The 14,180-nt window shown below is 36.7% G+C and overlaps 3 protein-coding genes across 5 annotated transcripts; 1 reads left to right on the forward strand and 2 right to left on the reverse strand.

Moving 5' to 3' along the window:
* Positions 1-254: 254 nt before the first annotated feature.
* On the reverse strand, positions 255-941 carry LOC129742549 (protein Red-like). The gene has a single exon (XM_055734458.1). It carries the CDS (start codon positions 939-941, stop codon positions 255-257), a length of 687 nt encoding a protein of 228 aa, XP_055590433.1.
* A 3,012-nt stretch (positions 942-3,953) lies between these two features.
* On the reverse strand, positions 3,954-8,222 carry LOC129748492 (protein rhomboid-like). 3 transcript variants are annotated; one of them, XM_055743140.1, is made up of 8 exons: positions 8,208-8,222; positions 7,185-7,563; positions 6,874-7,129; positions 6,618-6,680; positions 5,095-5,203; positions 4,922-5,029; positions 4,644-4,857; positions 3,954-4,566 (listed from the first exon to the last, which is right to left on the reverse strand). In XM_055743140.1, the coding sequence occupies exons 2-8, from the start codon at positions 7,314-7,316 to the stop codon at positions 4,261-4,263; spliced, it is 1,188 nt and encodes a 395-aa protein (XP_055599115.1). In that variant the 5' UTR covers positions 7,317-7,563; positions 8,208-8,222; the 3' UTR covers positions 3,954-4,260. The 3 variants fall into 3 exon arrangements, with proteins under 3 accessions (XP_055599115.1, XP_055599114.1, XP_055599116.1); XM_055743139.1 differs by lacking the exon at positions 8,208-8,222 and adding an exon at positions 7,984-8,197; XM_055743141.1 differs by lacking the exons at positions 6,618-6,680; positions 8,208-8,222 and having other exon boundaries at positions 7,185-8,195.
* A 238-nt stretch (positions 8,223-8,460) lies between these two features.
* LOC129748491 (tectonic-like complex member Mks1) lies at positions 8,461-11,919 on the forward strand. Its single transcript, XM_055743138.1, has 7 exons — positions 8,461-8,594; positions 9,249-9,846; positions 9,918-10,200; positions 10,257-10,320; positions 10,379-10,532; positions 10,669-10,921; positions 10,982-11,919. Exons 1-6 carry the CDS (start codon positions 8,521-8,523, stop codon positions 10,897-10,899), a joined length of 1,404 nt encoding a protein of 467 aa, XP_055599113.1. The 5' UTR covers positions 8,461-8,520; the 3' UTR covers positions 10,900-10,921; positions 10,982-11,919.
* The last annotated feature ends 2,261 nt before the right edge of the window (positions 11,920-14,180 follow it).

The following is a 14,180-nucleotide window of genomic DNA, read 5'->3' on the forward strand; positions in this document are numbered from 1 at the left end:
ATTTCTTTTAAGAATAATTTCTTATTGCCTGACAGAATAGTACAGATTAGAATTAATTAAGAACTAACTTACTGTCAAATTATATTTCGTTGACCCTAACTATGATTTTATAACAATGTGCTGACGTTGAATCAATTAAGAACAATGATAAAATTACATTCATAATATATATTCAATAATTATAACATTCATCCTTTAAGCATATTTCTAGTCGATTATGTCGGTTTCTTAATTATTTACTTAATAATTTTCACTTACCGCTGAATTTCCATGATACGATGAATGTTTTTGCCCATGGCAGTCCGGAACTCAATTTCGTCTGGCTTTTCGACGACCTGTGCCTGGGGCTTTTGTGGCACCTCAGCCGGTACATCGGCTAGCTTTTCCATCTCTTCTTCTTGTTCTTGCTCTTTGGCCACAATCTCGCTACGAACCTTCTGCAGCAGAGCATAATCGAGACCCTTGACCAAGTGAGTATGTTCCATGTCACCACCCAAGAATTTAGATTCCTGAATCTGCTGTCGACGTCGTTCGGCTGCGTCCAAACCAGACTTGGCATCGGGAGCCACAGCACGATAACCACTGGTCGAGCTTGTAGGATCTAGGTTTTGATAATCGGGATTGGCCCCATCACGTCTTTCCCGGGCACGATCTCTGTACTTCTCAGCCAACTCGGCAAGCATATTGTCCTCTTGCTTCTTCAACTGGGCGTAAAAATTCTTCTTCTTCCGTCGGGCTTCATGCCTCTCGGATGCCGGAGGCTTCTTCGCAGATGAAGTGGAAGCCGTAGCAGATGATTTGGCCATAGCATCTCGAACCGATCCGACAGCATGGGATGAACCTCCAGGAACCCTTGGGGTCATAAGCAACTTACGGAAATCATCGTTCGTTAGCCGCTGGGTGGCCGGCGTTTCCGGTTCATGGTATTCGTCGCCTGGCATGTTGAATTGGTTGAAACACTTTAAATTGATTCCAAAATCTAGACTATAACTGGAACAGTGGAACTGGCGAAATATCGATTGAATTTCTATGAAAAAGTCACAAATCGGATTCAAAACAAACTTTTACACGCTCCATTAGATTTATCTGCTACGCATTTCTAAACCATTGAAAAGTCTTTAAAAAAATAATTTTTAAATTTAACTTCATTTATTTTTTGCAATGGTTATATAGTCTGATCAAATGATTAATGTTTAGAATTATTTATCATGGTTTTTTTCATTATTTATATTCAGTAACGCTCCGATTAATCAAAATCCTTGAAAATATCGAAAGAATTCTAGAGTTAGTTTTGATTACGTCGTATGAACCAATATAAACAAAACTGAGTTGTTGGTTGCAAACAATTGATTAACATGCATTCTATGTTAGGTAAAAACTTGGTTTCATTTGATCAATAAAAAACTTCAATAAAATTATTTGAATTTTGGACGTATAATCACTTTCCTTTTTTCTAGTGCAATTGGGTTTTAACGACATTTTGCGCAGCACTGGATTGCCGTGATGCAAAAGGACGCCAAACAACAGTTCGTCGTGTTGGTTTTTGTGTCCTTATGCATTTTGGTAGAAATTGCATTGCCAGATGATAGAAAGTTTGTTTGTTTGAACGGGTATCGTTCAAAATAGCTGTTCTGACTATACTGCAGTGATATAAATTTTCAACTTTTCCTGGGTAAGTTCAATAAATGTTACTTTTATACTTCTAACATTAATTCAGCCTGATATTTTTTTCTCAATACAGTGGCAGCTAATTTAAAGATGCTTCAGATGAGTTCCTGCATTTCCCAGTCATTTCCAGTTAACTATGGAACCTGATGCACAGCCCATCACAGCTAGATTCCAAGCTGCTGCACCGGTGTGGCGAGGAGATTGCTCTACTCTAATGTTACAGACTAAGTATTGATAATGATAATATTATGGGCTTTGCTATTCGGGTTAGACAAGACCCTCCCACCCATTCTGTAGGGAAAGTATCACCTGCGAGGACCCAGATAACACTCCAGGAATTGAAACGTAAGTACTCTTTCTTAATTGCTCTTTCTCGCGATACTTGATGAAATACCATCTGAAGAGTTTCCTCAAATTTAATGCAATTAATTGAGTCATACCCCAGAGGAATCATATCACGTTAGAACTTAAGTTTTTCAAGCAAGCCGCTGAAATAAGCGAAGGTTAGAACAAAACAAAGTAGTTTGCGTAGCGTAAGGCCATTCCAGTTAGCTAATCGGATTCAAAATTATGCTAGGAATGAGCCTATGTACCGAATCATGACACTTTATAATGCAAACGTTGATATTATTAAATTAAATATGGCCAGAGAACAAATTAAGATTAGAAGTAAGCAGTGTTAATTTATATTAATTGTTCGTGTTGTTCATAATATTAATTATACTCTAGATTAAGATAAAGGGCTGAAGCCTAGGATCTAAATAAATAAATAAATAAATAAATAAAATTAAACAAATCATGTTTTAAGATAAAATTCATAAATTAGCAATACGACGTATGCGTAAAAAAAAAATTGCTAAAGGTCGTAAGTACGTTTTCATCCGAACATCTAAATTTAGGCCTGTATTGAGTATCCTGGCATATTTCTCATCTATTCTTGTACCGCATATCAACTTTTCAGACAACTCTGACTAACATTAGAAATACCAGAATTGAAAAAGTACACGCTCTTTTTTTTAAACTCAAAATTAAGTAGTTTTGGTTCAAAACAGCACTTCAGTGGCATCCCTCAACTTTGAGTTTGTCTGGGCAATAGCAAAACTAAGTTCTGATAGGCATACTCAATACTAAGTTCGGCAGCCGAACTCGAATTTATCCTTTTTTTTTCGAGGGTAGCTGATTTTCAGGGAATTAAAGGATGATTAAAATTTGTTGTACCCGGATGTTGCTGTTCCGGTACATTGCATTGCAATTACAGAGCGGTGGAAAGTTTTGACATTCCCGGTCAAAGAAAACTTCCGGATGTTACTTCCCACGGAAAGTAAACAACATCCGGAAGTTTCCGGACATTCCAAGCCGCTCACCATATAATGACAATGACGGACAGAATTTTACGCTGACACGGTGAACATGCATTTCATTATGAATTTCCTTCATAGTCTTCCGGTAATTGTTCCGGAACGACAAAATTTTGCGACGTGTTCGTTGGTTGCTGTTCCGGTTCGGACTGAACTCGCTAAGTGTTTTCAGTCCAACAAAGGGAGTTCAATTTTTAGTTCATAAGGTCGAACTCAGCTTTGATCCCTCGCCGAAGGAAAAAAAAGGGATCAATTTTGAGTTCGCAGTTCGAACTCCGTTTTGATCCATCGCAAGGAGGAAAAATTGTACTTAACTTTAAGTTCATAGAATCGAACTATGTTTTGAACCTCGGTCATATTTAATTTTGAGTTAAAAAAAAAGAGCGTGTATTACAAAACTTTAGCAGCGATTTTCTCGAAATAAGTCAGGTGGCTCATACGACCTAATAAAAAAAAACTCTAGAATTACAGTTTCCCCGACAGGTTCCGTAGAAACTTGACTGGTAGTTTATTTTCTCTACAAATGGTTAAACGCGATAAGCGTGTACAATTTCTTTCTGTTTGGTTTGTTTGATAGTGTGAGTGAAACATTGTTGTTTTTGTGGAAATATTTCAAACCCCTTAACCACAGACACTTTCGAATAGACAGTTTGTCAGCCCGTCCGCTAGGTAAGTTCAATAGAAATTTATTTCGAGTAGAAATTCAGATTATTAAAAACTCCGTTAGTATTAAAAAAACAAAACATTTTGTAATTTGAGAAACCACACTAAGGGTGTCAAGAAAAAGTCTTCATTTATATCTGAGTAGCAATAATATCTTTTTTTCAACAAAAAAAAATCAGGCGAAACAAAATGGCTAGCACACCGTTTGAATTAACTTTTCGTAAGAAAGAATTTCGGATAGTTTTTGTAAAATTTAAGACTATCTGTTTTAATACTTTCAATATAATATAAAACATTTCGATTCAGAGCGCATATTCGATAAAATATTACTAGCTATACTTTTTATTGAACATAACCATTTATATAGTACAATATGTTTGTTCTTTGATCTTACGATAAATAGATATATATGATTTGAGTTTTAAGTATAATAAAATGCTGTCAAAAACCATAATATATAAAGGCACGTCCGAGAAAAGCTTATTTCGTTGAACAATAATGCTAGCTATATGCAAATGTCTTTCCGTGGAATAATGTCCAATTGTGCTTTTTTTTGTACTTTTTTGAAATCTTAAGCAAAAGTCGGATAGAAATGGTTTGGATTCAAAATATGAAACATGACTCCGGCACCCATTAACAGGAAGTAGATCGTTACGGCACACCACCACAGCTTTCGTTCCCAAGGATTTACTCTGAGATTGCGAAGTACGCCTATCCCCACGAGGAAGCCAGCAATTGCACCACTTGCATGTGCGATGTAGCCAACCTTATCGAATGGATCATAAATGCTGTTGTAGATCGAAGTACTCAGATCGGTAATACAAAATACCAGAAACACAAACAACTGCACCACAGCATACTCCATTTGACTCCAGTTCTATAAGAGGTACCACATTGGAAACATGGTTATTTTCTACTAGATTGGCCGAGTTCGGTGATGAGATCAAAACTTACCATGATGATCGTCGCTATATGGGCAGTGATGAGCGCATAGACTCCTCCAGATGCGCCTGCTAGAAATACTTTCGGGGAAAATATTGATGTCCCCATGGAACCTGCCAAAACCCCGGCCAGATATACCAAAGCGACACGCCACCAACAGTGAACGAGCTCGAGTGCCACCCCCAGGAATATTTGAACAAGTAAGTTCATTACGATGTGCATGAATCTAGAAAAAATCCAGAAATCCAAATAGGACCTGATTTGAAAATTACACTTGAAAAGTATCTTACCCTATGTGGACAAACATGTAGGTCACAAACCGCCATGCCTGTTGCCGCAGTTGAGGATTGTAAATGAACAAGGTGGCCATAGGGCCATTAGTGCTGGTTCCCAATTGACTGTAGGATAACATAAAAAAATACAAATCAATTTCCAAGTTGATATTTTCTCAGAATCGACTTACTTGTTGGTTTCGATAATATCAATGACGAAGAAAATGATTTCCACAATCGAGAACACAACCATCGTTAGGGGTGGTGGGCAAAATGTCATACTACGCTCATATTCGCCATCTGGAAAAATATCAATGATTAGATATTGATTGACACTGATTTCAGAAGTTTTTGATGCGGACACAATAATGAGGAATTTAAGCCGAATAACGACGTTTACTTGTTTCTGAATGGTTAAAATTAGCATGTTATCACATATTCAGATTGAGGCGAAACTTGTAGATGACGAAGCTATGAAGGATTTACAATTTACATTTACATATATGATTTAATGATAAACTATAAGAATTGTTTGTGATATGCTAACTTTTGATCGCTTTATTTTGATGAGCAATAATTCATGAAGTACCTTATGTATGGAATTTTATAATTACTTTGCTTTTAACAAGTCAGTCAATCAACAAGTAAAATCCTAGATTAAACATTTAATACCTATAATGAAAATATGTCAAAGCAAAAAAACGAAAACGTTGGCAGAATTGGATACAGCTTTGGCGTAATCGATAATCTCCATAAGGATATGATTTATTTTGTGAATGTATGAAAGCTCTGCGTGAGTATTAATTTTTTTCCTTACAGCTCGTTAACTTGAAATGCTTTGGTCCTGGTCCCTCGTTATGTTTCTTGAAGCTTTGATTGCCCTTTCAGTTGATTGTAATGGCCCAAATGATGTAATGTTCATTCCCAAGTACCAAAAACGATTCGCTTGAAATTCACTTTGGTCACAAAATCATGTCAATTTATGGTAGACTAAACTTTCGAGTGGCCAATTCCTTACTTCTTGTTTACTTTCATCGAACATAATAAATTGAATTCATTTTTGTTTTAAGTGAGCTAAACATCGTCAATAACCGTCAAATTTTATTCGGAACGAGTGTGAACATAAGTTTTTAGTTAGGACGAAATAAAATTATTCAAATGAAATATTCGGTACAGATGAGAAAGAACAGAGCTTATTAGCATTTATCTTCAACTGAATAAACAAACACAACAGGTATCCCTCTGAAAACTTTAACTGATAAACCCTTTTTTACCAACACGAAATACACCCCAAATATGATGTCACACTTTTGTTTATCTACGACTGAGGCAGTAAAATTCAAACCGGTGAATCACACACCTAACAAGTTCAATTTTAAAAATGTAAGAAACCGCGCTATTGCTCCTTCGTGCAAATCATAAGAATCACGATAATGTCTTATCAATTTCAAATAATCGAATTGTGCCTTTCTGACGTGCATTGTGCACATGATTCTGCGATGGCATATCAGAAAATGAAATTGATGTTTCTGTTATTCTTAGCATTTCTGTCGTCAGTTATTAAAAAAAAATCAATTAGATATGAACCTTTGCGAAAAAATTGGCTATCGGAGATGATACAAGCGTATGAATTTGTGTAGTTGTGATTTGGTTTGGTGAATGGCGACAGATGGGTACATTTGCCAATAAAACACAATATCTAAAACCTACGAACCTAGACTGGAACTGACAGTCGCAATGGAAATTTGCCTTTGGAAAGCTAATGCTGCGGCACCACCTTCCCGGTTTGAAAGCACATTTGAGGGGAGAATCACGGTGTATAATGGTAAGTTTAATTTTGTTCACTGTGAATTGATGGAAACAGTACCAACGATGTTCAGCCAGAGGGTAGGAGTCATGACTTTTCACAAATGTCTCTGAACATCGCTGGTCTATAAAAAGGAATCAAGGATACGGTCAATTCAACTCACCAGGTTCGTCAACTGCTGCAGGGTTGCGACTTGGAACCACAAGTTTACAGTAACGGACGCACATGTTTTTGAACAGGTACTCATGTTCTCGGGACATTTGGTAGAATTCCTCAAAATCGAGATGGCCGTCATTATTCTGGTCGGCAGTTTTCATCAATTTGTTAACGAATCCTCTTGGCAAGTCCGGACATCGACGACTGTTTATCATGCGTCTGAGCTCCTGAATCGAAAGTAGCCCCGTCCCGTTACGGTCATACTGAAAAAGGCAAAGAAAGTTAGTCATGTTCACTTGATGCTTGCTAAAAGCTTACCTTGTCGAAGATGTCGCGTATGCGTTGCCTTTCGGTGGCTTCCTCTCGAGTAGTCATCCGCTGCAACGGAATTGCCTCATGGGGGCCACCCATTGGGGTTTGCATTTGTTGGTGATTGTTCATATATGCCATGATCAACCTTTTAAGATATCGGAATTCCACAACCAGATACGATCCGTCTTTGGGCCGATAAGATAACCAGTAGGTTAGATCTGCCAACCTTATGTGGAACGAGCTACAACAGCATTTGATGCTTTGGATGGAATCAACGTTCAACTTTCTCTTTGATCATCACACAACTGATTCACAATTTCCCTTAATTTTTTTTTTTGTTAAACAACTAATGCAAACACAGTCTTTGTAATGTTTGGGCCTATATCTGCAAGAATAAATGTACCCAATTTTAGGAACGTTGGTCGTGTTCGACCGACCTTATCCGCGGCAGATTGATTAGTGACTCATTATCACTTCGACTAAACAGAAACCGCTCCTATACTTCACCGCGCTGCCAGGTATTCGAAAGACTGTGAATACGCGTACGTTTGCACGATACTGGCTGATGATTGTTGAACAGCAATACCGATAAAACACCGTTCGTTCGTTTGATTGGGTGGTGCGAATACATGCACAGTTATCGGAATCCCCAGAAAAAATAGTATTCAGAGATCTTTTCCAACAGGTATTTAAATAACTCTACTTATGGTATGGACACGATTAGTCTTGAATTGAGAGACATATTCTCTACTGACGAAAAATAGTTGTAAACATTGAAAACAATGGTCCCTTTCGTTTAACTTACTTGTTTCTTTATTTGTTAATACGTGACACTTATGAATTTGGTTGTTTTTACGGCTGACAGAAGATTGGCTAAACTCCTAAAACAAATCAATTCATTCCAGGATTCTTAAATCAGAATCAAAACAACAACTATTCACAATAGAATCTTCCTGTGGAAACTCCTTTATGCAAACAAAATACGAGAAAGTTATCAATGATTCGATTCCGCTAAAGGAACCTACCCACCTGCCTCTGCACTCGACTATCTTCAAATTACACACGAAATGAATGAACATTACGATGTAAACATTCGTTCCAATTCATAACGGTGTTTGTAGTATTTCATTCCGTGCGTAAAACGAGTGAAATGTGTGCGTGTCAACTTGTCCGCCATTCAACGCATTCAACAAAGCAGTAGATGGATTCTGGTGCGCGATAGCTGGTGAAATATTTCAACCGTAAGTTGCCATAGTAACCGTACAGGCAACAAACTTGTATACCAAAATGGAATGCGTTATATTAAACAATAAACTAAAAGGTATCAAACATCCCCATCGTAATGTTTTCCAGTCAAAAGAACTTTAAAACAGGAATTTACCGTATTACCGGTTCCGTTATCAATTGGAATTTCAGGTAAATTTATATACATATACGAACAGGTTCAAGGAAGCGGTGGTTGAGTTCAAATGTTCAAGATTCGTATTTAGAAGCATCGTGGTTTTATTCGGCTGATACCAAAGAAAATAAAATGATTTTTTTGGTATTTTAATCTTTTAAACCTTTCCGTTGTGCGTAGTACTTATCTTCAAAATTTTTATTTTGTTCAGTATTTTGCTGAAACATTTTATAATGCATCAAACGCGCCATTTGGCAAAGATGGCTACACGTGCCACGTGCCATCGGCATCGCCATTCATCGAGATGAAGACTGAATTAAATTTGAATAACCGAAATCTAGGGCTTAAGTATCGAAAGTAGAAAGATTGATACTGTTTTATTTTCGTTTCAATTACTGATAGTCATTTTGAAGATTTAGTTAGCGAGCTTGTATTACCTTTTCGGTACAACTGCGTTCGATTACCTAATTCTTGGACTCATAATCTTCGGCTCCGAATGCAAGAAATTTAAACTGACTGCGCTATAGCTCAAGCCTATTTCATACCTTCATAGCGCAATTGATCTTTGCAACTATTTTTCCTTAAAACTTATGGTTGGACTTTCCATGATAATACATAGGTCTTTGCTTACCATTATCAAGAGAGAAAAATAATAGTGCAGCATGTTTTAGGATTAATCTGAAGAAAATCTACTCATTGATTGAAATACCGAGATTCGATCAACCAAACGAGACCGATGCCTGCGAAACACCAAATTGCGAAGTGGAGCAGTTGGATATTTCTTGGCAAGAAAAAGTATTCAGCCGATATGAGATAGATTACTTCTCTGTACGGGAGAACTGTTCATCGGAGTTACAAAAGAGCTATCACAATATGATCAAATCCAGTGGGCTGGCAGAAAATCGAACGAAAGAAAAAATTTTCACGTACACCTCTGCTGACAATTATATTCCAGACGAGGAACTATATGTGACTTCAAAGATTGATAAACGCCATTACGAAGCCGATGAAATGGAATTCGAACAAATGTACGTTATGGCTGACTTAGGAAGCGAAATTTGCTTATTTTCCATACAATGGAATGAAAAGGAACATACACTTCTTGTGTATCCGGATTTCAATTGTATGGAGATCAATCCATACTACAAAGAAATTCAAGGTGATAGTCGACAAATGTATCACTTTGGACTTCAAAATTTAACGAAACGAAATAACACTCATTCGGGGTCAAAAGAAACTATACACATTAAGGATGCTTTGATTGATAAGGTATTTAATATTTATTTTATAACGTATTTATATAATTTTGATAATCTTACTGATATCATAAATTATTTAAGTTGACAAAACTTTCATTGAGGGAACAACAATTGAAAGACCAGTTTTGTCTTCCGGATAACCATCAGCTTCAGTTTCTGATATTACTGGAGCTTGCATATGGGAAGGAATTTTCTTACGACAATAGCCACATTCGATACACCTTCTCCCTACCAATAGAAGCGAAGGTCGTGAGCGGATCTCTTGATGGCTGTACGCATGCAAGCAATGCCAGTAACGGTGTTTGGCACTATGGTCACTGTCACGAACTCATGATAAAACTGCCGGAACGACATGACATTGATGGTACTCGAACAACTTTTTTTGTAAATAAAAATCGAATAACGAAAATTATTTTTCAGATGCTCTAAGAATAGTATTTGAAGTAATATCCATAGACAGCTGGAAACGAGAACGTCTGCTTGGGTATTACAAAATTGAACGTATACATCCCGAACGCATTTCAATTTTTATTTCGTTCTAGGAACGCTGCTGTTACTATACCTCTTCAACCTCAATGCTTCGAAACATCATTGGATTGTCTCAATATAGCCAACAACAATGCCGCCTATGATAAGCTAGAAGCTTTTCTAGTGGGAGGAAGACGAGAAATCAACATTAAAGAGTTCTTCGGACTAGTGAGTATTTTTTCTTGAATTAAACAACTAAGTGTCATTCTCCCCTATTTCCCCTTACGATGAAAACCTTAGCTCTTTTTTATAGTTATAATTTTTTCACGTATACGACGCTGTATCAAATCCAATTTCTTTCCAGAACGATTCCTTACTGCTGAATCGCTACGGCAGTAAAAGCCAATACGCCGGAAAGTTAGCAATCAAGTGCCAGATACTTCAACAACATCGGCCACAAATCGTTCAACTGTCCAGTTCGCAAACTAGAAAATCCAGCAAATTCCGTGCAAATGTTGTGACCATCGAGGAACTTCTTTCGTCCTACCAGCGAGCCCGCGAACGATTGGAGGAAGTTGTGAATTTGAAATACTGAGCCGATTTTTTGTAAGATAAATGTAAGTTATTTTATGTTTTAGTTAATTTCTCTTATGAACTTTCTGTTTTTTTTAATGCAGGCACTGGTGTGTAGTAGAATAGAGTTTGAGTTCATAAGGGTTTCAAGACCTTTATATCCATGTAATTGTGAGGTCCTCGAATTTAATAAATCAACGTTATCGAAACTTATCCATCTTTCCCATGTTGACTCTTTGAAAGTATAAGTGAAATCAATTGTTTGTCCTCAATAACTGCTATCTGCAAATTTTCATCCCAATCCGAAGTATAAAAACGTCAATAACACTAAGATATTGAAAAGTTAATATGGACGACCCCTTTTGCCGGCCCATTACACTGAATTTGATACCTCAAAACGATTGCGCGTCACTCAAAACTATCGTGTACCAACTTTCATCTGAATACGATGTATAACAACGTCAATATCGCAAGACGACCCCTTTGGCTGACCTCTTACACAAAGTTTGACACCTGACATCAATTGCTTGTCTTTAAAAACACTCATGTGCAAATTTTCAACACAATCCGACGAAAAGTAACGTCAATATCGCGAAAACAATATTTGTCTTGTATGGACGACCCCCTTCAGAAGTGGTTATCCGAAAATCTGGAAACATTATTCATCCTTCCTGGTTCTAATGAGTATCCATGCCAAATTTCAGCTCTCTAGCTCTTAAGACGGCCGAGTCTATAGAGGACAAACAAACAAACATACAGAAATTGCTTTTTATATATGTATATATGTATGTATGGTTCCCCCATCGGTAGCAAGGACCTGCCTATGTCTGTGTGGTTGGCTCGAAGGCTTCCACGGCCGATGGTTCGTCGAAGGAAGGCATCCAACCCTCAGAAACCTACAATGGTTGGCTACCACTCCGCTTGCAAAGTTTCCTTGGGTTATCCCCAGATGCATTCCCTCTGTAAAATATTTAAAGATCAAATATATAAATATAGTAGTATGACATGTAAAATAAAAAATGAAATATAATTTTTTACTAAGGATGATAAATAATAAAAAATCAATAATATGAAGGAATATATACCTAGTAGTGAAATAAAATATATAATAATAAACAATATGCACATATACAAACCAGTATGAATAAATATATCAACAACAAACCATCATAAAAATACTAAATTAAAAATTTACAAAAAATTAGTAATAATAGTAAATTATCAATAATTTGAAAAGGATATGTTCATTGAGAATAGAAAAAAACACTTAAAATCGTTAGACACCCATATCACTTCATAGTAATAAAGTTTTGCTATACATCACAGTGAGAAGTGTCCCGACACCACGATCTGCATAAACAATAAACAACCACACAATATCTGTACCGATGCCGTTCGTGATAGCGAAGAAACCAATGGTTTAATTACGTAAAAACTGTTGTTGACACTTTTTTTTTAATATATGGTTTAACGAACATTTAATTTTATAATATTAACACTTTATTAAGCTAAGATTGAGAGTATAAGTTCTAGATAAGTGGCAATCATATGGAAATTTAATTTTTGACTATACTCATGAGCATTTTTGAGAGAACAGATCAAGCTTCCTTCTCTAATCTTTTTCTTCCTCTTCATCTATTCCTTCTGAAATTTCACTATCACTATCTTTATAGATCTGATCCACCTTTTGTGCAAATTTACCTCTGTCTTTGGCCAACTCTAACAGAACTTCTGGATCTACATTATATCTTATCATGTCCTGTCTATCCCATTATTGTATGTGAAACTGGGTCTACCCTTTTTCTTATATCCGAACTTCAGTTCTTTAGCCAATCTGAGGGGATGATCACTCTCCCTCCTTAGTATATGACCTAAATATTTTAACCTGCCTGCCCTGACGCTTCTATTGATGGTTTTTTCCCTTAAGCATGTTCCTTACATTAAACTTAGTTCCTGGTTCTTTCCTGCAATTATTCCAAATTTCTAATAATATCTGCTTCTCGAATCTCGCTACCTGTAATCTATTTCTCTTAGTGAGCGTGGCAACCTTTGTTCCATATAACATTGATGGAGCTATGACTGAATTGTACATCAGCTTTCCCAAATATCCTGGAGGTTTGTACGTTTTGCAAAACTACAATCATTTTAGCTGCCCTCAGTGCATTCTGACATCTTAATCTTACTGTTTCCGGTCTATTCAACTTTGACGTTAAATTCACTCCTGGATATCGAATTGAACTGCTAACGTTATATGTATCACCATTAATCTCGACTACCTTGGGCTGTTCTGTATTATTATCTGGTTCTCTTATGAGTATCTCTCTTTTATCCACATTTATTTCTAGCCCCACTACCCCTAATTTCTCTTCCATTTCTTTCATTAGTTTTGATATCTGACGTCTATTATTTGCAAGAATGAGCACGTCATCTGCAAAAGCTAATATTAGAGGCACTTCGACGTTTCCTCTCCTAACTGATTTCAATTCTGTTATCCTATTCTCAACCTTACGTAAAACGTTCTGCATTATTAATATAAAAAGGAACGGTGATAATGGACATCCCTGCTTAATCCCTTTCGTCTTAATCGCCTCTTCTGACCATTGATTCTGCCATAAAATTCTTGTTTTCTCGTCCCTTACACAAGTTAGAACTCTTTTAACTAAATGCGATGGAACTTCTAACTCCTTTAACACTCTCTGAAGTTCGCTAATCTTCACATTGTCGAAGGCTTTACTTATGTCAAGTGCCGCCATCCACAATATTTTGCCACTATTCCAAAACTCTTTCCATAATCCTGCACTCAGCCGAAAAAGGAACGTTAAATTTACCTGGATTTTCACGTAGCCACTCGTTACGTGAATTTTTGCTTGGTTTACATGAAGCACTTGAGAGTTAGTAAAGAATCACTTGATCCTTACGTGAAATTCACTTGGTTGAATGCTGTCAAAATAAAGACACATTCGATTTACGTGAGAATCCAGTGAACCGTCAAATACAGAGGGATTTCGTGTATTCTATGTGATGTTCACGTAAACCCTAATGGTTCATTCACGTAAAAGCTGTGTGAAGGAATACAGTTCTCAATATGGCGCGGATTAGACAGTTGGTGCATGAAGACCAAATAAATCTGAGTGATGGTGAAGCTGATATTTATTTCGTAAGTAATAAAATTTTGTTGTGTGGTTGCTATTTACATTTTTGTTTTTTTCACAGGATTTAAAATTAAGGCAGCTGAGGCGGCTAAACAACCATTGAAGATGCAAAACAAATGCCAAGTGGATTGTAAAAAGTGGCAGGAAATGA

This window comes from Uranotaenia lowii, chromosome 2 (genome assembly GCF_029784155.1).
Source record: "Uranotaenia lowii strain MFRU-FL chromosome 2, ASM2978415v1, whole genome shotgun sequence".
Classification (NCBI taxonomy): domain Eukaryota; kingdom Metazoa; phylum Arthropoda; class Insecta; order Diptera; family Culicidae; genus Uranotaenia; species Uranotaenia lowii.